General features: G+C 40.6%; 1 protein-coding gene across 2 annotated transcripts in view; it reads left to right on the top strand.

Moving 5' to 3' along the window:
- EIF4E3 (eukaryotic translation initiation factor 4E family member 3) overlaps positions 1-26,503 on the top strand; it is a 64,424-nt gene extending 37,921 nt beyond the window's left edge. The window contains exons 5-8 of one of the 2 annotated variants that reach the window (XM_023548027.2): positions 850-916; positions 5,869-6,024; positions 7,377-7,409; positions 10,790-26,503. In XM_023548027.2, the coding sequence (XP_023403795.1) occupies positions 850-916; positions 5,869-6,024; positions 7,377-7,409; positions 10,790-10,836 (303 nt within the window). In that variant the 3' untranslated portion in view covers positions 10,837-26,503. The remainder of the gene's footprint in view (positions 1-849; positions 917-5,868; positions 6,025-7,376; positions 7,410-10,789) is intronic. The other variant, XM_064275158.1, reaches the window with a different exon arrangement.
- Positions 26,504-26,716: the final 213 nt, after the last annotated feature.

Genomic DNA, 26,716 nt, shown 5'->3' on the forward strand with positions numbered 1-26,716 from the left:
GCCTCTAGGACTCAGTAGAAGCCCTGGCAGCTCAGTGGTTAAGAGCTACGGCTGCTAACCAAAAGGTCGGCCGTTGGAATCTACCAGCAACTCCTTGGAAACCCTATGGGGCAGTTCTACTCTGTCCTATAGGATCACTGTGAATCGGAATTGACTAGACTGCAACAGTTAGTATTCAACAGGTGCCCTGGTAGCGCAGTGGTTAAGAGCTATGGCTGCTAACAAAAAGGTCGACAGTTTGAATCAACCAGCCACTGCTTGGAAACCCTATGGGTCAGTTCTACTCTGTCCTGTAGGATCACTATGAGTTGGAATTGACCCAACAGCAACCAGTTTGGTTTTTTGGGTTTTTTAGAATTCAGTAAACTGGAAATTTCCTTAATTTCTTTACTTATGTGACTTTTGAAGCACGTTACAAGCCAAAAAAGAAAGAGTGAAAGAGGGATAAATGTTTTTGAAGAGAAAGATTTTATTAATGTCATTCAAATATAATATAATCAGTTGATATTTTTTGAATTGGTGAAAGGTAAAGAAATTGGGAAATTATAAATCGTTTGAATGCATTTTTCCCTGTTCCTTCTGAACTTCATCAGGGGTTTCAGTAGAGATTAACGTCCTTAAGACTTTGGATCACTTGTATCTTTCTCTCTAAAGCTGTTCGTAAACCAGTGAGATAAATGCCATTATTGTGTTTGCACCTATGATTGGGTGCTGTCTGTGGGCCCCAGATACAGGCAGGGAAATGCAGGTGAAATTGCAGAAAGTGTGACTTGTTTAGCTCCTGAAGGTCAGAGTCTAAAACTCTGTCTGTGTTGTTTTGTTTTGTTTTTTACTCTCTTCTCACATCAGTCCACAGTTTGGAAAGAGTTGCTGTTGGCAACTATCGGGGAACAGTTCACAGATTGTGCCGCAGCAGGTAAAGAAGCACGCAGCTCTGCCCGTACGTGCGTCCTCGTGTCCGTGTGTCCGTGTGTGTGCGCACGCGTGTGTGTGTGCACACGCGCCTCATGCTGGGTCCTTGTGGAAGGTTGTGTGTGTGTCTCTGTGTGTGTATGTGTCACTGTTCACATGTTTTGAAGTTGTTTGTAACCACAAAGTTACTTTTTTTTTTCATGTGACTCTGGTGTTTGGTGGTGGTGGTCGTGGTGGTGGTGTGTGTGTGTGTTTAGCATCTACTGAAAGATCACCACAGAGGGGGATGAGTTTGTTTTTTTAACTCTTCTTTTTTGGAATTCTAGAATGCTCTAGAGATACAGTCATGTTCCCAAACTTTCTTGCTACCCCTATAACTGCAGTTGTGTGGTTAAATATTTGAATCAAATTAGCAGTTAGTTCTGTAAAGTGTAACAAATAAATATCCTTTAAACTGCAGAGTTATGAAGCAGCCAGAAACTTGAGCAGCTAAAACACATGGATCAACATAGATGAGTAAAATATTAGAGCAAGAGTTGCAAAACATTTTCTCTAAAGGACCAGATAGTAAATATTTTAGGCTTTGGGGGCCATACAGTCTCTATTGCAGCAACTCACCTGTGCCATTACAGCGTGAGAACAGCCAGAGGCGGCACATAAATGAGTGAGTGTGGCTGTGTTTCATTAAAACTTTAGTTACAAAAACAGGAAGAGGATTGGGTTTGGCCTGTTGGCTATAATTCACCAACCTGTCTATTAGAGGTAGAGAGAAAATACCGGATCATGAAACGCAGGGCTTGAAAACATCTTTGCTTCATATCATACATGTATATTATATACACATATATGTACGTACATATCATATTTTTCCCTCATAGCTCAGCTCAGTAGTATCCACAGTGATCTGTCCAAAATGAATGGGAATAAAGAAAAGAAAAATTTGACATCAGTTGGGTTGTTAATGCAATTAGTAACAGGTTTCCTTTACTTGTTTCAAATCTTCCAGAAGGGCCTGAGGTGTCCAGTGAGGTAGGCACAGCCCTTTCTGGCCCTCTCAACTCCTTCCCCCTCTTCCTGTTACTGCCTTGGTCTCCTGCCTCAAAGGGGGTTTCAGGCATAGGCGGGGATGCCCTCACCATTATTACCCGTGGTCCTGCAGTTGAAGCTATAACACTAAGACCTTAACGACTTCACTTTAGAAACCATTTTCAAATATTGAGTGAATTTCCAAGAGCCTCAATGAGTACTTTTTGTTTTGTTTTGATCATGAAATCACTCAAAGAAGAGAATTTAATTGCTAGTTTAAAATTTTGTTTTCTTCTTGGGTAGTTACTTCTGAATACTCCTGAGGTAACATTTAGAACAATATTTTCCTGTGCAGCTTTGAGTTTAGAAAGTTGTTTTTGTTTTTTAACTCAATGGTGTTGAGTAATTTTCCCTCAGGCTTCTTACATGGTGTTGCCTTTGGAAGCCCTGTTGTTAGCTGCTGTCCAGTCGGTCCCCAACTCATGGCGACCCTGTGTGTTACAGAGTAGCACTGCTCCATGGGGTTTTCTTGGCTGTAACCTTTATGGAAGGAGGCTTGATGGCACAGCGGTAAAGTGCTTGGCCGCGGATGGAAAGGTCGGTGGTTCGAACCCACCAGCCAGCCACTCTGCAGCAGAAAGATGTGGCAATCTGCTTCCGTAAGGATGACAGCCTTGGAAGCCTTATGGGGCGGTGCTGCTGTACTCTATATGGTGGCAGCCTCATGGGGCGGTGCTGCTGTACTCTATATGGTGGCAGCCTCATGGGGCGGTGCTGCTATACTCTATACGGTTTGAATCAACTCGATGGCATTGGCTTTGGTTGGTTTTTGGACTCTTTCTGGAAGCAGTTCGCCAAGTCTTTCTTCCACAGAGCCACTGAGTTGGTTTGAACCACCAACCTTTAGCTGAGTAGCAATTGCAAACTGCTCGTGCCACCCAGGCTTCTTTGGAAGCCATGTAGGCTTTGCCAGTCCCACAGAAAGTTCTCAGATTCGTCTCACTATCAATTTCAATAATTCCACTTTTGTTTTGCCTACTTCTTACACCACTTTTTATTCACTTAAGCCTGGGCAAAATGAAATTGTCTTAAAAAAAAAAAGATTTCCTCTATCTAATAGAGAATAGTTAGTAACTTCACAGTATGTATCCTGTGTATAGTTATAAATACATAAATCCCAGGGAGAGGAAGTGTTCTGTATGAATTATTCCCATTTGCAGAACCAGAGAAAATACCATAAGTAATAATAAGTAACCAGTATTAAGTAAAGAAGACCTGTTGTTCTATGGCTGACTTAGGAAGCTAGAATACCTTTAACTATTAACCATTAGCTCTTCCATTAACTAGCTGTGCAACTTTAAACAAGTCAGCTAACCTCTCTAGACTGCCCTCCCCTCATGTTTAAAGAGAGGCTCCTCCTAGCTGTAAAGTCTCATGCAGCCAGTACACTGAAATGATCAAGGTTTTGCTGGTTGATGCTACTGATGAATATTAACATGATTGCTAAGGGGTCTGCCTTTGCGTAAGACTTCCAGCCTTCTTACCATGCAGTTTGTGAAAGGGCTGTGCTAGTAGGTCCCCTGGTTGTGCCTAGTTACCACCTAGTTACCAAAAGCCAAGCCAAACTGAAATATCCACAGGTCAGCCTATTGAGAATCCATCAGTTACAGTGTCCTCTGACCAATAGGGCAGAAATGGACAAAATCGGAAGATGGGGAAACGCTATGCTTTCCCTGAAAGACTGATCTAGGGTTTTCACCGTCATTCTTGAAAGTGGTAGACTGTAAAGCTCCCATCTTTATTTTCACATAAAATTTATGCAGAGCTCTAGCAAGTGTATCTTTAAAGTATAAATTAAAAATAAGAAATGCACATAAAACACCTCTTGATGGGATAATAAATTTCTTTGGATGGCTGTAATCAGGTACTATTTATTATTTATTTGGAACTTTTTATTCACATATAACACATATACAGAATAGTATACAAAATATACACGTATGGCTTGATAACTTTCCACAAAGTAAACATGTTCTCTAACTACCATCCAGATCGAGTTGCCGAATGTATTCAGTCCCCCCACAACCCGCCACTCAGTCTCCCTTCCAGGCTCTACCTTCCCCCCAAAGGCGGCCGCCAATCTAACTTCTAACACCGTAGCTTAATTTTGCCTGATTTTGAACATTTATGTAAATGGACCATTTAGTGTCAAGTTACACACATTTAGCCAGGATCAAATTCATTTACAAGGGAAGGAAGAAGGAAAGAAAGGAATTATTTTACTCAAGATGAATTCTTTCAGTAAATTGGACATGTCCCTATTTAAATTGCCTCTAAATACTGGAATGTTTTAACCCTCAGAGGATGACTGAACAAACTGGTGACATAAATATGTAGATTTACAGAGGCAGGCATAGTTAGCAAGCTAGGCAAAGCGTATTAACTAAGGCAAAATTCCCTAATTTTGATTCTGCTTAGCTTCTGCATTTCCTTATTGATGCCCAGTATGCAGGCACAGAGGCCTGGCCCTGTTTTATTCCGTCATGAAAATGTAAAGCCAGGAGTCATGGTCTCTACTTCTGCCACCTCACTGCAAGTTCGTGGAAAGAGTGGCTGCAAGGGAGCATGTAACAGTACAACCAAACCTCTCTTACCAAGCCACCATTCTTACATCTAATCCAGAACCCAAACCAAACCCATTGCCGTCCGGTTGATTCCAACTCATAGTGACCCTATAGGACAGGGTAGAACTGTCTCATAGGGTTTCTAAGGCTGTAGATCTTTATGGAAGCAGATTGCCACATCTTTCTCCAGTGGAGTGGCTGGTAGTTCGAACCACTGACCTTCTGGTTAGGAGCTTCGTGCTTAACTGCTGCACCACCAGGGCTCCTCCTTTCTTAAGTCAAAAAAAAAAAAAGGCAGCCCCAAATCCAGAATTTAGTTTTAAAAAAGACAACGTGAATTAATGATAATACCTTAATGTCCACTCCCTAAAGTACTATAATAAAACCAAACCCATTGCCATGAAGTCAGTTCCAACTCATGGCGACCTCATGTGTCACAGAGTAGAGCTGCTCCATATGGTTTTCATATGTAATCTTCACAGAAGCAGATTGCCAGGCCTTTCTTTCGTGGCACCACCAGCTGGGTTCACACCGCCAACTTTTAGGTTAGTAGTCGAGGGCAAACCATTTGCTCCACTCAGGGACTTCCAAGGACTAAAATAGCAGACCCAAACTCAGAAGATATTTACTCTTACTCTCTACACAGTGCTAACATGTGTTGCTTGGTTCTTTAGCCTGTGGCTAAAAGTACAAAACCAGAAGGGGGATTGCTAGAGGGAAGCACCTGACAGCAGGAAGAATGCATAGGAAAGGAGCAGACAAGCAAACCACAACTACAGAATAGGCACCTCGGAAGACATAGCTTGGGTCCAGCTTATGTTGGGGCAAATAGCTGTAACCACACCAAAGGTCTCTGAAAGCATGGCAGGATAAATCCTCACTGTTCTCAGTCTAGGCAGCAAGGCATCGAGGAAAAGTTCATTTGAGTCCACTTTGGCATTCAGAGTGCAGGGAAGGGTTATGCAACCCATTTTAGAAAGAGTCTCAGTCAAAACAGGGTAGGAAAGTCAAAAAGCTTTGGTAAGATGTTAAAAAGGGTAAATGACTTATCTGGAAGACGTCTTTGGCTGGAACACTTTGTTTATCGAAGTCCCTGGATAAACGGGATGTCACTGCTTCCGCTTTTATACACTAACTTTTTCCAAAGATTCCCCTTAGAGACAAGTATTTATGATGATTTCTCTTGTGCCAGCTTCATTTTTTCATCTTATCCATAATGTACAGATAAAATGATAAGTGCTTAAAACATACTACAGGGTGACTTAGAATTATCACTCATTTCTTTGTTCCTCCACCCTCCCCTCAGATGACGAAGTAATAGGAGTTAGTGTCAGCGTTCGTGACCGAGAGGATGTCGTCCAAATCTGGAATGTCAATGCCTCATTAGTGGGTGAAGCAACTGTTCTAGAAAAGATCTATGAACTTCTGCCCCACATACCTTTTAAAGCAGTATTTTATAAACGTAAGTGCTCTATTTTCAGTTATTACTTTCTAGCATCATACTTTCAAAAATAGTAACTGTGTTGCCAGTGAGATGAAGGCAGAATTACTTGAAATTCTGTAATTTAGAATATAATTCAATGAAATACACTGAAGTGTTTAAAAAAAAAGATAAGTTTAGTCTTGGAGATGAAAATGAGACTTTATTTTGCCTAACTGCCTGGATCAGGAAAGGAGAATATATATTGTATTTGTTGTTTCAAAAATCTAAACCTGATCTTCAATTTGTCATTCTCAGCAAGAAAAAAATCACATTCTATTTGAAACAAAAATGTTATTATGTGAGCTGGCAGGTAGATACTCAATCATCCCTTCGCAAACAGGAATGTGTAAAGTAGAACATCTGTATTTGGGGAGGGAACTTATTCTGAGCACAGGGATGATTGAGTGTTCTACAGCAATCCTCAGACTTCCTCATTACCGAGGACTCTGATGCAGAATGGAGAGAGAATTCCCACCTAGCAGTGAAACCTTAACGGTGTTACGAATAGGTGTGTGGACCCATTGTTTCCATCATGATTCATGTTCATTTCTTTTGTGTGCTCTCTTTAAAAAGTCATCTTTTTCATAATGAAAACAGCTTAGCGCTATTAAACCAATATTTGGTAGATCAAATTGCAGGCTACGCTTTTAACAGTGAGTTATAGACAAGAATTGACAGCCCAACACATATATGATAAATTTCCTATTTTCTAAGCTGTTCAAGAGTCAATAACTCATTTTTTTTAACTGCTGTATTTCTCTGAATCTAAGATGCCCTTCGTGATAAGAAGCCCCATTATTTTAGTGTTACTAAGAAAGAAAATGAAAAGGCTCCCAATTAAACTATGACTTTTTATTGATTTCAGAGCACTTCAAATTTGGGGGTGGGTGGGGAGAGTACATCTTAAAATTGTTGAAATAGAGGATATTCTTCTCACTTTCATTATCGTTTCACTTTTCTCAACCCCTTGCCAAGAAAGGAGAAAAAATTAAATTTTGTTTCCGAATCATCCTAGCATGATAGAGAAATTGAAACCAAGGCCTCCCTGTAAGGAATCATACAATCACTGGTCACGTGATTTCGGTTTTAAGCCATCAGGCTGCTCTGGCGAGGCAGATATTCAGCTGGGGCTGAGCTTCTGAATTTTAAATGCAAGTTTGGATAAAAGAGCTAGGAAGACGGCTCTGCAGAAGTCACTTATTGACTGTGCGGTGTGGAAATTGCAAATCTGTAGATGCCATTTCTATCCTTTAGGGAATATTAATTGTACTATCAAACCAGATATTAATTGAAAGGTCACCAAGGGTTTTTCTCTTTTTTTGACTCCACAGGACCAAGTCTGGCAGAAACTCTCCAGAAAGGAGGTGTGTTCCCTTGCCAGTTATATAAGGGTCTAAAACATTCTCTGCCACCTTTGAACAGGGTCCACATTCTGATTGTGTTGACTCAAAAGAGGAGAAAGGCAATTTTAGATTTACATTTGGGGTAATAAAGTCCAGCACCCTGGACTTTAGTCCCACTTCAGCAGTGACCTTGAGCAAGTCACAGCTTGTCACCCTTTCACTTTTCTCATCTGACTATGGAGGAGGTTGGTCTTAGATGATCTCCAAGGTTCCTTCTGCTTTAAAATTCTATAATTCAACGTCCAGGTAACATGTTGGTGAGCTGCAGGCTCACCTGAGTGCTTTCTTAGCTAATTAGACCTCAGAGCGGCTAGGCTAGTTTTTAGGGCCATGGCGTTCATCAGGTAAGACTGAACAAGGGCAGGAGGATTCACTGCTTAGTAACTAGCTGTTGTGATTGCTGGGGGGAAGAAAAAAGCCAAACAAGGGAAAAAAGAGTTGCAGTTTGGCCAGTTGAATCAAGCTGAATAGACACCCTAAAGGTAGATGCCGTTGTAAATTCATGAGTCATGTAGAACCACTACAGGTCTCAGTAGAAATCCATGTTTTAATGGCATAAATCAACATTTAAAAGCTCAAAGGTTATTCAAATAAAAATTTGGATTGGAAAACAAGCAATTCTCTACTTCTTGTAAGCAGGCAGTCCTTTACTCAATAGGGTAATACACCAGGTGCTGCAAAATTCATGTTGAAAAATGAGGTTGGGGCAGAAATCTCAGTCACGGCATGATGAAGACTGATCTCAGGGTGAGCTAAGTCAGAAATGGCCAACTCCATGCTTTTACTTTGTATTGTGACCAGGGTCTTGGTTTAAGAAGTCCCAAATTTACAGGAGCTATTTTTTTTTTAGGTGACAGGGTAGATTTTGCGTGTAGCAAGATCCCAAGCATATTTGGTCAAGGTCGCCAGCAGGGGGGTGAAGATGGGGCGACTGAGAAATTACATATGATTTAGATATACATCAATTACTTGACTGAGAAGCTCCCACTGTACAGAGATCCCCCCAAATTCTGTTCAGCTCTTCAGAGCAGCTGAATAACAAATGTGTTTTCTGACGTGAGAATTGTTTGGAGCTGGAGTTGGCAAACTATAGACTGAGAGCCAGATCTGCCCCCCTTCCCCACCTGTCTGTTTAAGTACCAGCCACAGCTAAGACTGGCTTTTACCTTCTTCAGTGGTTGGGGGGGGAATCAAAAAAGGATATTTTGTAACACGTAGAAATTATATAAAATTCACATTTCAGTGTCCATAGATAAAGTTATATTGCCATACAACTGTGCTCATTTTTTTCACGTTGTCTGTGGCTGCTTTGATGCTGCAGTGGGAGTTAATAGTTGTTGCAGAGACCATATGGCCTGCAAAGCCTAAATATTTACAGCCAACCCTTTGCAGAAGAAGTTTGCTGACCCCTGGCTTCGAGCATTTCTTTATTCCCTTTCTATTAAGTCTAACCAAAGGCTGACAGAACTTCCTGTATCTCTCAGGATACTTTCAGTTCTGAATGTTTTGTTCTGCCATCTCCATAACTTTTCAAAATGCTAGTATTTCAGTGTCTCACCTGTGACCACCCCAGACTGTCCCTCACACCTAGAAGTAATAAAAATCTCTGGACAGCCCACTTCTCTTGATTTGTAATTTAGAGACTCGCATCAGAGTTATTCTGCGGCTCCTCTACTTGACCCAGCTGGACTGTATATTTTATTGCAGAGCAAATCACATTTTATTTAGCGTCTGCCCTAAAATCCTTCTTTAAAAAAGAAATCATAAAAAGTGAAACATTTGTGTAGTCACAGCTGTGAGAAGTGCTCATTTAAATTAGTTCAGATTACAGGCCACTCTAGGAATTTGGCAGACCCGGGGTAACCCTCCGGCTCTACGTGGCCCTCCCCTACAGTGGTTTATCCACGTGAAGGGTAGGTTGGGGTAAATAAACATCCAGGATGATCTCGAAGGGAAAATATTTATCCTCTACCCCCACCCCCCCCCCCACCCCCAGCAATAGCCTGAAGAATTTAGTCCATGTTAAAAACAGAGAATGGAGAACAAATACACTTAGCTGCTAACCAAAAGGCTGGAGGTTCAAGTCCCCCCAGAGGTGCCTCGGGAAAAAGGCCTGGCCATCTACTTCAGAAAAAAACACCCACTGAAAACCCCATGGAGCGTAGTTCTACTCTGACGCAGTGGGGTCGCCATGAGTCAGAATTGATTTGACGGCAGCTGGTTTTTTAAGGGGTAAAAATGGCCCCTGCCATCTTTGCCCTCCTAGAGGACACAACTCACGGCGGGTGGGGGTAGAGATGGGTAGGGAGTGCAGCACACACGATCCTGAGTCACCCCATGCTTGGTCAGACCCCAAGCCTCAGCAGCTTTTCCACTTGAAGAGAAGAGGATCCAAGGCCTGACCTTGCTTCATGATGGTTAACCAGGTCAAGAAAGTAGATTTTCAGACTAGGCCTTTTGTCTTGGAGGAAATGTTACATATTTCCTAATAATACTCCCACTGCCCACCCTCCACATTAAAACAAACTGCAAGCATGTGGAAATATTTTTGGTAGCATAATTTTTTAATTCTAGCATTCCTAACTGTAATTAGTAATTTTGTCAGCCAGACAATAGGGCTGCAAATCCACTGAAGAAAAAAACCCAACTGAGGATGAAGGGCGGCGGGGGGAAGGACCCATCAATTTTATGAAACGTCATTTCCCAGAGTGGGAGTTCAGAGGTGGGGGAGGGCATAATATAATTGCTACCCCCTTACGTTGTTCTGGAAACCCTGGTGGTGTAGTGGTTAAGTGCTATGGCTGCTAACCAAGAGGTTGGCAGTTCGAATCTACCAGGTGCTCCTTGGAAACTCTATGGGGTAGTTCTACCCTGTCCTATAGGGTCGTTATGAGTCGGAATCGACTTGACGGCAGTGGGTTTGGTTTTTTATGCTGTTCTTTCTTTTTTTTTTTTTTTTATTTTTAAATACAGGCTTTTGGAGGGCCCTGTCTTGGGTAACTTGAGGGCCCCACCCCATGCATTCTGTGGGGTGCTTTTTTCCCTGCAGGGCTTGCCTACAGCCAACATCCTCTCTTCAGCAGCTTGTCAGGATGACTCATCCTCTTGGCACAGTGAGAAGAAACAGGCAGCATCCCACTGCTTGTTTATTCCTTGTTTTAATTTTCATTACTACGTTTCTTAGGAAATGCACGCCTTAGCTAACAGTTACAGGCAAAAAGGTATTTGAGTTCTTGCCAACATTTGGGGAAACTGAATAAGATGCCTAGAGAAGGGTTGCCCCATCCTTCGCTTAAAGTTTTCTTTCCTTTTTTTCTTTTTTGTTTTTTTCTGTCCTTTAGCCCATGAAGAGCATCATGCTTTTGAAGGTGGACGTGGAAAACACTAATTGCACTCTGTACAGAATTCTTTGTCCTTTGCTGATTGGTTTTGGAAACGGTCTTAACAGGAGGGAGAGTGAAGAGAAGACTTGCCGAAGCTCTCGAAGCTGGTCGATTTAGAGTGGTTTCTGTCCTTGCAGATCGGGCAGTTAGCACTCAAGTAGCAGCTGGGGGGCGGGGGCGGCTGCGTGGGTGTCTACCGTCACGGTACTTGGTTTAGTTTTATTTTTTGGCTTTCTAAATTCTCTGTTCTTTTCACTCTGATTTTTTTTTTTTTTTTGCCCTTTTTAATTCCTTATTCAGTCTAATTATTGTTTACTCCTCTTTCATTGAGGCACAAGAAATTGGGTTCCCTGGAAGTAGCTCTCCTATACCTAGTTAATGAGACTGTGCATAACCGTGACAATATTGCTTTGGAAAACCACGCTATACGTGGAGGAATAGTAGCTTGATGAAACCTGTCTTCTGAGTATTTGTTGTGACATTCCTTCAGGCTGTGAGCTGGGCATTGTTTTTTCTGTCCCAGGGAAAAGAAATACCATTCTTAATCTGATTTTGCACTGAGAGCACACACGCTTTTTCTTTTTCCTTCTTAAAACTTTTTTTTTTAAATGATAAAAGAAAAAGAGTAGTTGGGTTCCCCAAGCTGGTAACTATTATCACAGTTCAGTCTCAGGATATAAATCAAACTCTAGGTTTTTGGACCCTCTATGGATGGAAGCATTTTCAACTAGAATTTCAATTGGCCTTTTCAAAGGAAAGCTTAGAGTGCTGAGAAAGGATTCCTCCCAATAGGAAACCTGGTATTTCGGATTTAAAGAAGAGGTGATGTTTTAATTGTTTGAATTTTAATTGTCTGAATTTCAGGGGTGTGAACCCACTTAGGGCTTCACAGATCAATGCTAACACATTTTGTTAAAATGATCCCCTTTTCCTGTTCACCTTGTATGCAGTTTCCGTAATTGATAGTCTTCCAAATGGGCAGCTTCCCCCTCCCCATTTTTTTTTTATTTAGGAGTAGAAAGTTATATCTCATTTATGGGGTGACTCTGAACCTTCATGAAGTTGAACTTTGAGTGCTTTTTGTTTGTATAACTCATTGGAATTGTTGATACGCATTGCTTTATGCTACCAAAGAATTACCGGTTTTAGTGGAAGGACCTGGCCACCCTCTGGAGCACTGAGACATGCTCAGACTGCACCCATTTCCTCTGGACTCTGCCAAGCCTCCGGCTGCATTTACCTGCATAAGGGCAGGGCCCTTTGAAGACGCTTCCTTTTGTGGGCTTGTTTTTGGAGTCCCAGGAGCTAGCATGTACTTATACATTTCACCAAAGGGCCACGCACCCAGACTGTCCTTGTATCCAGGATTCTTAATTCCTCTTGCAATATTGACCAGCAGAGAGAGATGAGGTCACTTCAAGCCTCCAGCAGGTGTTTGTAAATAACATTCTCCATTCACACATTTTAAAGGACTTTCAACAATATCTATAAAAATTGTGCCCTTTGCTTTCACTGCTAACCACATCAACCATAACGATGATCGGACTTAAAAACACACACACACACACAAAAATTTATTTCTAAACTTGAGATTCTTCAGTGAATTCAAAATGAGGTATGATACCCAATCCATTTCTCCAAAGCCCAGGGCTTGTTTCTCTAAACCTTGTACTAACGTCCAACTGGTTTTTAAATTATTCATCAAGGATTTATAAAAATTATTCTGGACATGAAAATTCTTTTTTATAATATAAGTATTTTTCTGATAGATTAGAAAAAAGGATACAGTTGACTTTATCTTCACTGAAATTGTCACATATATTTCCTGAAGTAAATGGGTTTTGACGTATTTTTATTTTTGAACTTTATTTAAAGGATTTGTGATGATGTGTTCAACTTTTGTGTGTATGTAGCCTTTGAAGTAAAATAAAATAAATAGGAATGTTAGGCTCACGTTGATTTTTTTTTTTCTGGTTTCTATTGTTAATGATCATGGAACATGAGCAACACATAAAGCTGATCTTGTCTCAGTAAACTTCTGCAACTATTTCTGACCCTTTGGAAAATACTGTGAGAAAGATTTAATTTGCTTAATGTTAAGAATGTATCATCTAAATTACTTTTAAGAGAGGATTTTGTCAGATTTTCCTCTGGAAATTGTTTTAATTGAATATTTAGTTCATAAGAGACTTTGTATGAACTAAGCTGATGTAAAAAGCTGATGTAGTCAGTTTAAAAATCTCTCATTACCTTCTTAGATTAAAGAAGCTAATGCTTGTCTGAGATACCAGGAAAAATTTTGTGTGGCTTATGACTTTTGTGCTAGGGTGGCTTACCGACCTCAGCCAGTGCTGGGGACAGTACTAACTTCCAGTAGAGTCCCCTCTTTTCAGCCAAGTCCTTGCAGGTGCAGCCTGGTGCTCCCGGCAAAGAGCCACACAGAAGCCAGAGCGCTGACTTGCTTGTCTTTGTGATCCTCAGGTCTGTGATACAGTGCCAGGAAATCGGATTGAAAGCAATATGCTCTTTCTCCCAGTATTCCCCAGCTTGTCATCTCACAGGTGCTTGCTTACATCAGGAAAGTTACACTTAGCCAAAAAGGAAGAATAATCCCTGTTTAAAATAACTTGTCTACATTTTGATTTTTTTCATAGGCACTTTCGGACGTGCTGACTTAGTCAGTGTTCACATTTCCTTTTCCTCCCACTTTTCCACATTTCTAAAATGAGGGTATAATTTACATTTGACATGTACATTGCTATTAAATGTATGGTACGATTGATGGGTAGGAAAACACGATTCTAGTAGACTTTGAATAAGTTTAGACTGGCTCTAAACTTCTAGCCTTCTTCTTGAATTTAGCTCAAGTCTACACTGTCCACACAGCACCAGACTTCATAGTTGAAAGAAACTTTTGGTATAACTGGGTCTGGTAGATACAATATACAGTGAAACCTGTGAGAGCCAGAACTCAGTGGGACTGCCTTGTCTTTCCAGGTCTCCTAAGTTTTCCGCCTTTGAGAGGGTCAGTCTTACTGCTTTTCAGTCATTTGTTTTGGTGGAAAATATTTGAGTTTTCCTTCTCTTACAGGTTTCCGCCTTACACAGGTTCTGGCTTTCACAGGTCTTACTGTACAGTGTGCCAGCCAAGCCTTGACTGAACCTGTCTCTAGTTAAAAGGATATAAAACTAGAAGGCAACAGTGCCAGGCATTGAAGTCTGTAGGTTATATCCCAGTCTAAGCCTCCTTAAACTAAGAATATTCAGTCTGTCAACCTAACCACCCCTTCCTCCCCCAACTAGTCGCCCCGATCACCAACTAAATATCTGGCCACTGATCTGACTATACCTAATCAGAGACCCTCATTGTAGCTCATCAGTTGCTGTCAGTGACTGAAGTGGCATTAGAGTGTGGTGTTTGAAAGTAACCTGATTATGACAAGAGGGTGGCCCTTTGCAGTTAGATGCTCCACTCTTCAAGGCTTCCAACTTTTGTGCTTACACAAGGCTGACAGCATTTGGAGCGGTCACATGGTGGCGCTGCCTTCCAGCCGACGGTTCTGGCTCAGCAGTTTTTATCAGCATTTATCCAGCGACATTTGTGTGATTATTTTAAGATCCTACTGCATTTTGTTCTTAGGGTTTTATAAAAAATGTGATTAGAAAATGTAAAAATGATACTAGCGATAATAAATTTTGGTTTCATATACCTAATAAAAATAAGGCCAGGATAAAACTCTCCAGGTGTGCTAAAAATCTCAACTCTTAGGCTCTCTTTGGGCCTGTCAGCAAGTCAACAGGTTGTGAAGAGAAAGAATGAAATAAATGAATATGTAGGAAATACTGGAAATATTTTCATCAAATGTTGTACCCAAAAGGAGGACTAAAATTAGAATTTTATATATTTTTTAGCTTTTTGCATATGCAGCCCCCCTTTAAAAATGTAAGTCTATGGTTCACTGTTCCAACGTTATACATTTTTGTAAGATTTCACTCATTAACATATGAAAGTAGAGGACTGCCTGTATGTGGTTTATTTCTTAAAAGAATACATTCTGATCAATTAAAAATTGCTTACGACTTTGGTGACTCAGGATTGTAAAAACCCCAGATAATTGCCTCAATAGCTGGGAGGAATCAGAGGATAAAGAGGAAAAAGATAGGGATTGAGGTGCGGTGAAAAGTGTATTTGAGACCCTGTATTCTATTCTGTATAGCAAGTAGAGTGGACTCCCCTTTCTACTTCTCGCAGGAACAAAAAGCCCAGATAGATTCTGGACACATCTGATTATACTGTTCTGTTTTTGTTTTCTATTATTTTTCCATTTGCATCAAAATCTCAGAACACTTCTTATTTAGGTTGAGCCATTCAGGCTAAAAGTCACCCTACTGTGTGGTAGAGACACTTCCATCTTACTGACACAGCTCTGTTTTCAAAGGAAAACTCACAGGCTCGTAGAATTCTAGAGTGGAAGGAACCTTTGAGATCATCTACCAGTGCTTCTCAAACCTAAGCATGGCGAAGGCTAACTGGGGTATTTATTTAATATGTGGATGTCTCCAGTACCCCAACCTGAGATTCTCAGTCACGAGAATTTTGTCTGCATTTTTAGCAAGCACTCCAGTGATTCTAATGCTGAGGTCTTTAGACCTCACTTTGAGAAATCCTGATTATCCAACCCCCTCATATGACAAATGAGGAACTCCCTCCTCCCTTTACCCCCCCCCACCGCCCCCAAGCTCTCTCAGGTGACCTGATTTGACTGTATAATACCAACAATATTATGAAGGCTGGAGAAAGCCATTATTACCAAGACTTGAGTAGATGGTGCTCATAAATAAGGACTTTATGGCTAGGACCACAGCAGTAATAGGTAGCCCATCTCTGGAAGTCCATAATATAAAAACCTTTAATACAGAGTAGTGGCTTTTTTCTTTTCTAAATACCATTTCAGCCTGTTAAGAGAAAAATTAATGTTCAGAAAAAAGGAGTCACTCCATATGTGCACTAACTGCTTTTCTGTAATGTCTTATGGCATCTAGGGTTCAGCATCATTGAACAAGATTAAATGAACGTTACAGAGCTATAAAATTGCATGTAAAATAACGCAAAACTCTTCAAATGGCTATCAAAGTAGCCTGGGAATGAATTTCCACTAAAATTAATTGTCACTTCTAAACGTAGCTCAGCAAAGCTGTTACTAAACCGGAGGGATTCTTGAATACATAGAAGTGTCCAAAAAAATCCAAGAAGTTATTTCCCAGCCCACAGGAATGATAAGGAAAAGTCATTGTGAAGTCAATATTTTTTTGTCCATCATTGCTACTAAAATTTAGAGTCCCATTGTATATGTGTATGTTGAATGTACCTTATTAGAATATCCAGTGAAGTGGCCTTTTGGATATTCTATGCTCTTGTGTCCTTCCGAGATCATGATGTTGAAGGAATCTGTGTTCAACGTTTTTGTTTTGGTTGCTGCCCTAAAAAAAAAAAAAAAAGTCAACTCATTTAAAGGAATGCAGGATTTTTAAAGGAATGAAAATGTCAGCTTCTAATATTGAAGTCAGAGAACTTTTCTTGAACTTGTACTTTGGAACACGGGTTTATTTGGGATGTCCTAAGCCAGCAACTGCATTATGGAAATAAGCGTGAAGTCAATATGGTGTTTCTAAGTTTTCCATAGAAAAATAATCGTACCTCTTTTTAATTTGAAGAAGCAACTTTTAATGAAGGTGAAAATGTTCATTTTAGCACTTTACATTGAATGGAGAATATACAAGGACTTTGAGCAGTTTCATCAACTTATTATAGGGTTTCTGTTCTCATATAAAGCTATTAATTTTATGAGCATACATTAAATTCCCCCCAAATTTCTCAGACCTCTAATGTGGTTCACAACCATTGTATGGTTTAAAAATAAATTGTAACTATTTTCTCAGTATTCGTTTAATAACAAGTCACCATCACTTTGTGTACCTCCTGACTGAGAGTTTGGTTTCCTTTAAATGATTACACAAAAGAATTTCAGACCTTAAACCAGTGAGGAGACCCTAGGTTGGGGTATCTAGTACTGTTTGTCCCCAATTTAAAATCTTATCAGTTGCATTGAAAGTTACTCATTCTTTAGAACTGTCTTATCTGTGAAGTTGCACCAGGTCCATTTGCCTTATGTTTGGGATCTGTTGTACCCCTCCCCCCATTTTATACCATCTGTGCCCTGTGCGGTTGGGACCCTTCCACATCTGGCTACAAGCTGGTGTAATGTCCTTCCTTTTGATCTGGCTTCGTCTAGTGATTTGCTCAGTATTTTTAAGGTCAGACTGAAAACTTTTCTGTTCTAGTTATTTTTGATTTTATATTGTGTGTTGTGTTTGATGTTAAGATACATGTGAAAGTTGCTTCTATAAGTCAGTAATCTTTATTCCAGCCTTTTGCAGCAAAAAGGTAAGACGAGACTCTGCTTTTCTGGCTTGGAAATGTAGTGATTTATGTGTTTAGCACAAATGTTGAGACTATTCATGCGAAAAGTTCTTGCTATGAATTCGTGTTCCATCCATCTTCAAGTTATAATTTCACGGAGTTTGTTTAGGTGTTCATTAGTTTCTGGAAGCCCTTGTTCCCCTAAACTTTGAGAACTTTTCTAATCTGTTGCCACTAATTCTCACTCTGTATTTGACTTCTTATAATATGGAAATACCTATTGCATTCCCTGTGCTTAAAATCTCATGTCATTTCCTCAGCCACGCTGCTCAATCGTAATTAGGTTCTGCATATGCATATGGTCATGACCATAACTGTTTATTCCAGCACATATTGACATTTTCTGCCCACCCGCTCTAATGTGTATAAAGCCCCTGACACCTACTAGGCTCTCTGTGTTACTCTGATGGGAAGCAGCTCTTTCTCTTTCTTACACTCCCTTGTTCAATACATTTGGCAATAGGTACATCTTGATTTCTTAGAAAACAACATTTAACTTATTTTAATTACATTCCTTTACCCTTAACCAAGAATGGTTCCGTTTTAGAATAATTCAGTTACTTTTATTTCTGTTTGTCCTCCAGTTTGCCCATGAGATTCAAGTGTCCCTCTATAGCTACGTATATAAAGTGAATTTACACTTCCTTTCTGGCTGGCTAATGTATCTCTTTAAAGACAAAAAATAATAAAGAACCCAGCAGACACTTATTTCTTTAATTAATCTGCAGCTTTTCCTCATTTCTCACCATAGAAGTAAGCAGCCCAAGATTACATATGTGACGCCCGATTAATTTTAACACAGTGCATTTTACGAAATCTTTGAGGGTCGGGCATGGTACTCTGAAGGCTTTAATATTGCCTGATACCTCTTTCTCCTGTTTGAGTCTGAATACTGAATACCAGGTAGTCTGTGAGTACTTAATCATCTAGTGTTCATCAGTGCACGTTTGGAATGTGTTCTTGGTTGCTTTGTTTGCGTACTCTCTGCCTCCCCACCTAAAATCTAGGTTTTTGAAGGCTGAGACCATGAGTCTTTTCTTTCCCAGTGACTTATAGTGTGATAAATGCTATTTAAGAACTTTTAAACTGCTTTTCACTAGTGACTGTATTAAAAATCTCTGGAATCCTGCAGGATGATAGGTCTTTTGTTACTGGAAGAAAAGAAAACAGTAGCGTTTACAAGGCTCAGCAAGTTAAAATATGTATCATTGAAATATGTATCTATTTCCCATCAGCCAGCTAGGCTGCAGTGCTGACTAGCCTATTTCTTGCCAGAGAAAATAAGTTTAAATCATAAGCATATTTAACTAGCAAGCATAAATCATAAGCTTTTATAATCATAAGCATGTTGAACTCTGGTACCATTTATACAGATGGTGTGGCTGCATGTGTGTGCTCCTCCCAGCTCAGAGATGTGGGCAAGCCCTTACTCCCCAATTTCCTCTTTAACTCAGAAGACTTAAATCATTTATTTTTTGCCCAGATAGAATTCTAGAAAGTGTAGACCAAGAGAAAAGGTTCAGGTCTTAGGAAACTTCTGGGTTTTATGACTCACTCTTACCAAAGAAAAATGATAGAAATATAGGTTGTACATGGAAAGAGTGGTACCGTTTTAAGGCAGAAATAATTGGTGCTTCCAGAAAATAGTCAAGTTATGAAGAACAAGACTTTGATTCTCAGAATGCATCTATTTTTTAAACCGAACATCATGGCATCGTAAATAAAAATTTAACAGAGGTCCATGAGTTTTCAAAGAGTGTTCTCCAGGAGGTTGTTTCTGCAGAAATACTTTTTGATGCTGCAAACAAAAGTTCCTATATTTTAAGGCATTTTAAAAGGTGTAGTAAAACAGTAACACCCACACTCAACATGCGTTGTGTGGCCAAATTTTAACATTTTGGAAGCCAGTATGCATAATTTATGTACTCATTGATTTTCTTTTATGAAATGTCACTTTTTAAAACCTTTTTTATTGTAAAATAAAACAAAGATGCAGAACACGACACAAAACAAATCTGTAGCTTAGTGAATTGTTATAAATAGAACATCCTTATATCAGCATCCAGGTCAAGAAATCCGACTTTGCCAGGTGCCCCAGGAGCCCCCTTCCCATGGATCACCCAGTTGTAGCCCCCTCACTCGCCACTAAAGTCATAGCTATTCTGTCTTACGGTAGGCACTTGCTTGCATTTCTTTTTTATTCACGCAAGTGATAAACATCTCTTCTATCTTTTTATATATAGAAGCTCTTCTATTTATGAAAAGTTGGGCTCAGAAAAGCTTTCTGTAAGTCCTTTAAATGGTAAGTGAAAAATGACATTCTATAATCATTTGCTTCCCCCATAAGTTAGTGGTTGGGCAGAGTTTGACATGCCTTTGCTATAGTGAGCAGCTCTGTTCATAGCTATAATATCCATAATAATCATAAAAGCTAACATGTGGAGTTACATGACATCTAAGCACATGAATTAATTCTCAAAAAAAAAAAAAACCTATGAAGTTGATTTTATTATTATTGTTCCCATTTTCCATATGTGGAAACTGAGGGTTAGAGAGGTGAAATAACTTGCTCAAGCTCACACAGTTAGTAAGCCACAGAGCCGAAATATGTCTAAAGTCCTTATGGCTGCAGCTAGTTCTCCTGATGCTAGGCTGCCTGGATGGGAGTACAAGACTGCAAGATGTCTAAGAATTTTGAGGTTCCTTGTAAGAGTCCATTAAAAAAAAGGGGATCTACAGCTTTAAGAAGAAGATGGAAAAGTAGATGGTCTAGCGGAACCTTTTCATTTTACAGATGAAGAAGTGACAGAGTGACCCAGAAACTTTAAATAATTTGCTTAAGGTCTCATAAGCAGTTGGTGGCAAAGTTGAAGCCACATCCTCAAATTTCCTGGCTGTTAAAACCACTAATTTTTCCATTGTCCATACCTTATGTGGAAAACTATCCATTTTTAAATCTGTCTCTTGCATTGGCCCCACATGAGCAGATTTGTCTTGAAACCAGTTTACAACTAGGACACACCATCTACTTGCTTATTTTCTCAAGATTTTAACTGGGAATTGTAAAAATTTCTATTTGAAGCTTGCTTTCCTGTCTCACTTATTGAGTGCCCAATCTGTAGAGACACATGCCTAACACCCACTGCAAAGAATGTACAAGAATAACACATTTGACTGGTGTGGATGGCAGGTGAAAAGGAATTGCTGGTGTAGTGTGGGCCCTTAAATGTATTCACGGCCAAATCTGGATTATCCCAGCACAGATGGATCATGCAAAATCCCTCTTCTGCTTCTTACTGGTGACCTTTAACTATTTGTGTTTGCAAATCCTTCTACAAGAAATTGGAAAGTAGATGAGCAGAGAGGGTAGAATTTGGTTCTTTGACCAGCATTTGAGGTGTCCTGGTAAAAGGTTTGGTGGCTTCGCCATTTAAAGCTACAGGGAGATTGTGGGGTTCTTTCTAGATGGAATGCATCTGGGAAGTCCAATTTAGCCTTGAATGTGAATGATTAGCTTTGTGTAGTATTTGCCTTTACTGGGTGGAAATCCATTAGCTTATGCCTTGTACAAGTTACTCAAATTTTCTGAGCCTCAGTTTCACCATCTGTAGAAGGGAAGATGCTCTGTAGAAGAGTAAAGCTCTTCAAAGTAAGGAACATGTATAAAGCACCCAGCTCAACTCTCTGCCCGTGGTAGAGAGTTAGCAAATGGTACTTCTGTTGGTTGGCTGTATTAATTTGTCCATACGCTAAGGAGATTGAACTGATCCAGTGGAACTTACTTACTTTGCTCTTGAGGTATTGACCTAGCATAACTTGTTTGTGGTCCTACAAGTAGTTGGTAACAACACTCTGGTCAAACCCACTAGTACCCTAATTGCTTGTTCACTGATCTTTCCATCTCATCATACTATTTCTGGGAAAAACAAATATACCTCCTTACTTGACTTCTCTGTACCTGACTTTTGAATCAGTTTGCCATGAAAACAATTTAGGATCTCTATGAATCTTCTATTTTCCAAGGACATTATTACCATTATTAAAAAAAAAAAAATTATTACTCAGGAATGTAAGAAGGAGTTTCAGTTGATGAAATTTCTTTTTAGGCTGAGCAAATGCTTGTTGAAGCATAAGTCCCATATTGGTCACTGTGATCATAGGCACTCAAACTTGCCATTGGAGGAAGGATTGTGGGAAGCTCCCATGAGTTCCTTATATTACATGCACATATTTTTAATCCTGGTTACCTTAAAAGAAAGCTGAGAGGCGTCAGTGTAGCTGAGTCAATATGGATGATATTGAGTCATTCATTCACTAAGTATTTACTGAGCAACTACAATGTGTTTAGGTACTAGGGATACACCAATAAACAAGACATCATCCCAGCTTCATGGGACTTACGACTTAGTGGATTGATAAATATCATTAAAACTTTGAACTACTAAACAAAAAGAAAGGCGGAAGTATGTCTTAAACATCCTTGAGTTCCACATACCTGGCACATAGTACAAACTCAGTATGTGCTTGGATGAAGGAATATTTGAATGTTGTCATAAGCAGGTTTTTTTTTTTTTTAATTCTAGAATTCTGAAGCTGAGTGTTTTCACTAATCTTATTATTGTTTTAAAACTCTCTAATTATAGTTTTGACACTGGACTCAGTAACCACAAAGGCTGTTTATAATTTGTTGGCGCTTTTCAAACATCTTTTAAAAACCAAGCGAGCCCTTAACTTGTGCTGGATAATTCTCAGTGTCTTTATGTATATACCTGAGGGGCAACAATCATAAAAGGGCCTGTGCACCAGCATGTTAAATATGGGGATTCTTACACTGTGGAATTTATAAAGATTGCTTACTCTGTAATTTTTAAAAGCCCTGTAACTCTTTATAAAGCATACATAGCATCTGAACAAGAAATATGACACTAAGTCTCGGATTAAATAATATCTTGGGGCCACTATCTTATGCATTTTCAGCAGTTTGGGAACTCCACTAAGTGCAGGTTAACAAGACCAGAGCATCATAAATGAGCATCTGCCCCGCGACCCAGCTGGAGACCCCTTCCGCCATTATTCATTCCGGAAGCACGTGCTGACGCCACGTTCGGCCTTCTCGGCTCTCCCACTCTCAGTGGTCTTTTAAGATTGGCGGGAGGTCAAACCCTTCCACCTCCTCTGCTTTGTGGAGCAGCTGAATGTTTTCGGAGTCTTGCTTGCTTTGTAGCCATGATAATTATATTAAAAAAAAAAAGTTAAAATGGGACCCTGCACGGGGAGCGATCGAGCTCGGAACCCTTGTGTGGAAAAGGTAAAAAAAAAAAAAAAAAAAAGGGAGCTTTAAATGAGAACAGGCAGCTCTGAGGAGGAGAACTTGTTCGATTCGGCGCCACTGCTGTTTCGCCTGCTGACCTGGGCTTCGCAGCCCGAGTTCATCCTCACACTTCAAAGGCCTGGCGCCGAGGGCATCACACATTTTCCTTGATGACAAATTAATCAAACTTGATTTCTGGGATGAGATGGATACAAAAGAACTACAACTCCCCAAGGCCTGAAAGTCAATACAGCCCTTCTGGCTCTGATTAGGGTAACAAAGGATATCTGAGAGCCATCTTCCTCCGCTCTGCTGTGGGACGGAGCTGAAAGCGAGCCGGCCTTGTAAAGGAGAAAAAGACCTTATTAAAACACATTTCAGCTGCGACCGAGTGCCCGGCGAGCCCTCCTGACAGAGAAAATTGCTTTTTAGTAGATGCTCACCTTTTCTCAAGAGCAAAGTTTCCGCTTAGAAGAACCTAGAGGAAGTAGTATATTACGAATCTGAAATGTTTATAGATCTCCTCTTTTATGTTTCTTCTGTGAAGATGAGGTTAAGAAAGAAAAGAAAGAAATCGGCCTGTGATTATCTGACAAATATTAGAGCCCAAATTTGGATAAGTCAATTTACTTCTACCTGGTCAAAAAGAGAAATTCCCAGAGTTCAGAGAATTTGTGTACCTGTGAAGGCAGGCCTCGGCCAAGGTGAAGCCACAGGCTTCAGAATGCATGTCTCGGTCTGTTCTGGCATCCCACTCAGGAGAGCCCAAGTAAGCCTTCTGCTAAATCAGGGAGTGCAGGATTTCAATGCAAAACCCTCTTAGCAGCTTTCTCATCCGCCTGTTCTGTGGAGCGGCCAAGGACATCGCTCGCATCCTTCTCGTGATTGCTCTCAGTTCTATATTTAGAAGAATTGCCGTTGCACAAAATATGGTCTCCGGACTGCTCTGGGGTGCTTTATGCTTTTCACAAAAGAGTTCAAAAAAAGGTTCACCCCATTATATCATAATTTTGAATAGAAGGCCCTGATGGTATTTTCCTTTAATATGGAGGCAAAATGCAGAAACTTAAAATAATGTGGGCTCCTATTTTATAAGTTTGTGGCATCTACTTCCACGCAGCCCTGCCTGCCGCCACCCTGCCGGCTTGAACCGTGGGTTGAATGCCAAGTGATTCATCCTTGATACACGTGCGGAGTGACGGTGGGTCACACAGGCCCATCTTTCATTTCTGACACTTGGTTTGAAGATCCTTCCTCCAAGTATCTTTCTGATCCTGACAGGCAGTTTTCAAAATGGTTGTGGCATTCCAGGACCCTTAATAATTTAAACCTGTATTTTAGATTCCAGCAATATAGCCAAATATACAGTGACGGCCCCCACCCCCACCCCCACCCTCACACGGTACCAGTTCACTGGTGTCAGCACCAGCTCCCACTGTTCTCTGACATGTGGACATGTGTGCGCTCAGCCGGGGCAGCCAAGCCCCTTGTCTCTCCAATCCCCAAGATCCCTCCCAGCTCATGCTTTCCAGATGGACTGAGGGTGAGCCAAGGCCACCTACTCCATGAAGCTTGTTCTGATATCTCAAGCTTGAGAGGACCCCTCCTGTTTTGAAATACAGAAGGAGACACTTTAATTTTCTTTTAGCTCCCCCCCCCACCACCACCACCATGGCCCTTGAGTCCTAATCAACTCAATGGCAACTTACAACTACATGGCCTTTGAAGGGTCCCTTAGTGGTGAAAGCCGTCTGTAATGGGTTGGTAACCTAAAGGCAGGCATTTGGGACCCACTCGACAGCACTGTGGAAGAAAGGCCTGCAGTCTACTTCATAAAGATTAAAAAAAAACAGATTACAGCCAAGAAAACCCTATGGAACAGTTCTAGCCTGTAACATACAAGGTCGCTGTGAGTTAGAATCAACTGGACGGAAAAAGAGTTTTTTTTTGTTGTTGTTTTTTTAATAGTCCCTAAGGATTCCCTGAGTGGCCTAAGTGGTTAAGCTCTCCACTACTAACGAAAAGCTTGGCAGTTTGAATTCACCGAGAGGCGCCTGGAAGAAGCCCTGGCACTCTACTTCTGAAGGATCCCAGCCATTGAAAGCCCTATGGAGCCCAGTTCTATTCTGACACACATGGGGTCGCCATGAGTCAGAGTCCATTCTGCAGCATATATGGTCATTTGTAAGTGTGGCCTCATCGCTGGCCCTAAATTGAGAATTCTCAGGCCTTTCCACACCCCACGGCACACAAAGGCCGTTGAATGGAGGAGTGAAATTTCCGTAAGCTCATCACAGATTCCATCTTAAGAAACCCATTCTCCATTTTCAGAGATTGTTTATGGAGTGGGAAAGAGCACACTGGGTTTTAAGTCGGAAGACAAACTTTTCCCCTCATACATCCTAACTTGTTGGTTTTGTGGCCCTGAGTGAATTATCTGTGACTTTTCAGGGCCTCAGTTTACTCGTCTGGGTAACAGGAATAATGAACACCCACGTCACAGGATGTGGCAGATTCGATGAGAAAATACACGTGAAGGCCTTTTACAAACTGTTAAGTGCTGTTCACGTGAAGGTCTTGATATTAATACCTCATGGTAGCACAGTGGTCTGGTCAAGGTGGATACTTGGTCCAGTTGTTTTAAAATCACATTCTAAAGTGGAGTCTAGAAACTTTATTTTTACAAAAATCCCTTTTTACAGTATAAAAATAATTTTCAAAAGAAGGCCCTGATGGTATTTCCTTTAATATGTAAGCAAAACGCACAAATCTAAATCCGTGAGTAACATTAGCAAACGTAATACCTACCCCCCCCAAAATTTTTTTAAATTCCTAAATGATGCTAGTAGAATATAACAATTTTTATTATCAGAAAATATGGAAGAGAGTTGGATTGTTGGGGTCACAGCCAGGGTGAAGGGGGGTGGCAAAAGAGATGTCAAGGAAGTAAGAAAACAAGGAAAAGGAGGCGTGAGAGAGAGAGGTGAGCCTTGTGAAGCGGCAGCCATCTTATCTCAGGTGGTACTAAAGAAACAATTTATCAGCAGCACCTTCCTCCCATGTTTAGGAAATTCTCTAAAGGAAACTGAGCACATAAGCTTCGTTGGTGTGGGTCGAACACCTGCAGAACTTAACCTAGAAGTGAGTTTGAGGGCACAAGAGTCCCCTGACATTCTAGTCAGTCACCATTCACCTCGGTCAACAAGTATTCATCATTGTCACGCCTAGGGGCAGACATTCTTGGCCCTGAAGAAGCTTCAGAGGTTTGTGACTTTAATCATTTTCCTTGTCGTTGTTGCGCCTTGTCCTCAAAATGGTTTATGCCTTGTGCGTGTGTTTAGATAGCCGAATTATAGTCACCAGGACAAGAGTTATGCACTGTTAGCAGTTTCCTCTGGACATTTTGCCAGAATTTGAGCATGTGTCAAATTCCAAGAGTATAAAAATGGGAGTTAATTACTCCTATTACTTCGATTTTTTTTTTGTCCTGCTAAATTGCCCTGTCTCTTGGCCCATGTGGAGTCTACCGACAGAGCAGCTCTAGGATATATTCAAATGAAAAAGCAGAGGTCGAAGTTGTGTTAGGAGTTAGGACATCACCAGGACTCAGAAGTTAGGGACAGAGATTCCTAGTGTTTCCGGAGGCTGAGGAGCCGATTCCTGTCTGTGGAAAGGCATCCTGGGACTTCTGATGAAGACATACCCTTAATTCTATCAAACCTCAGTAGCCATTCTGTGTACCCATTCATGGATTTCATTGTGAGCACAACTTAAAATCGAACACGTTGCAGGCACAAACACTTAAATTAGCTTGACGATTGCCCAGCTGGAGAATAAAATGTGTTTCCCTGTAACAGAATAAGCAGAGTCCATCAGGAGCCTGTTCCAGTGGCAGACCCTATATCATCTCCTATTTTAATTAGTTTTTATTGTGCTTTAAGTGACAGTTTACAAATCAAGTCAGTCTCTCATACAAAAATTTATATACACCTTGCTATATACTCCTAATTGCTCTCCCCCTAATGAGACAGCACACTCCTTCCCTCTACTTTCTATTTTCGTGTGCTTTTGGCCAGTTTCTGGCCCCCTCTAC

Source organism: Loxodonta africana, chromosome 22 (assembly GCF_030014295.1).
Source record: "Loxodonta africana isolate mLoxAfr1 chromosome 22, mLoxAfr1.hap2, whole genome shotgun sequence".
NCBI lineage: Eukaryota > Metazoa > Chordata > Mammalia > Proboscidea > Elephantidae > Loxodonta > Loxodonta africana.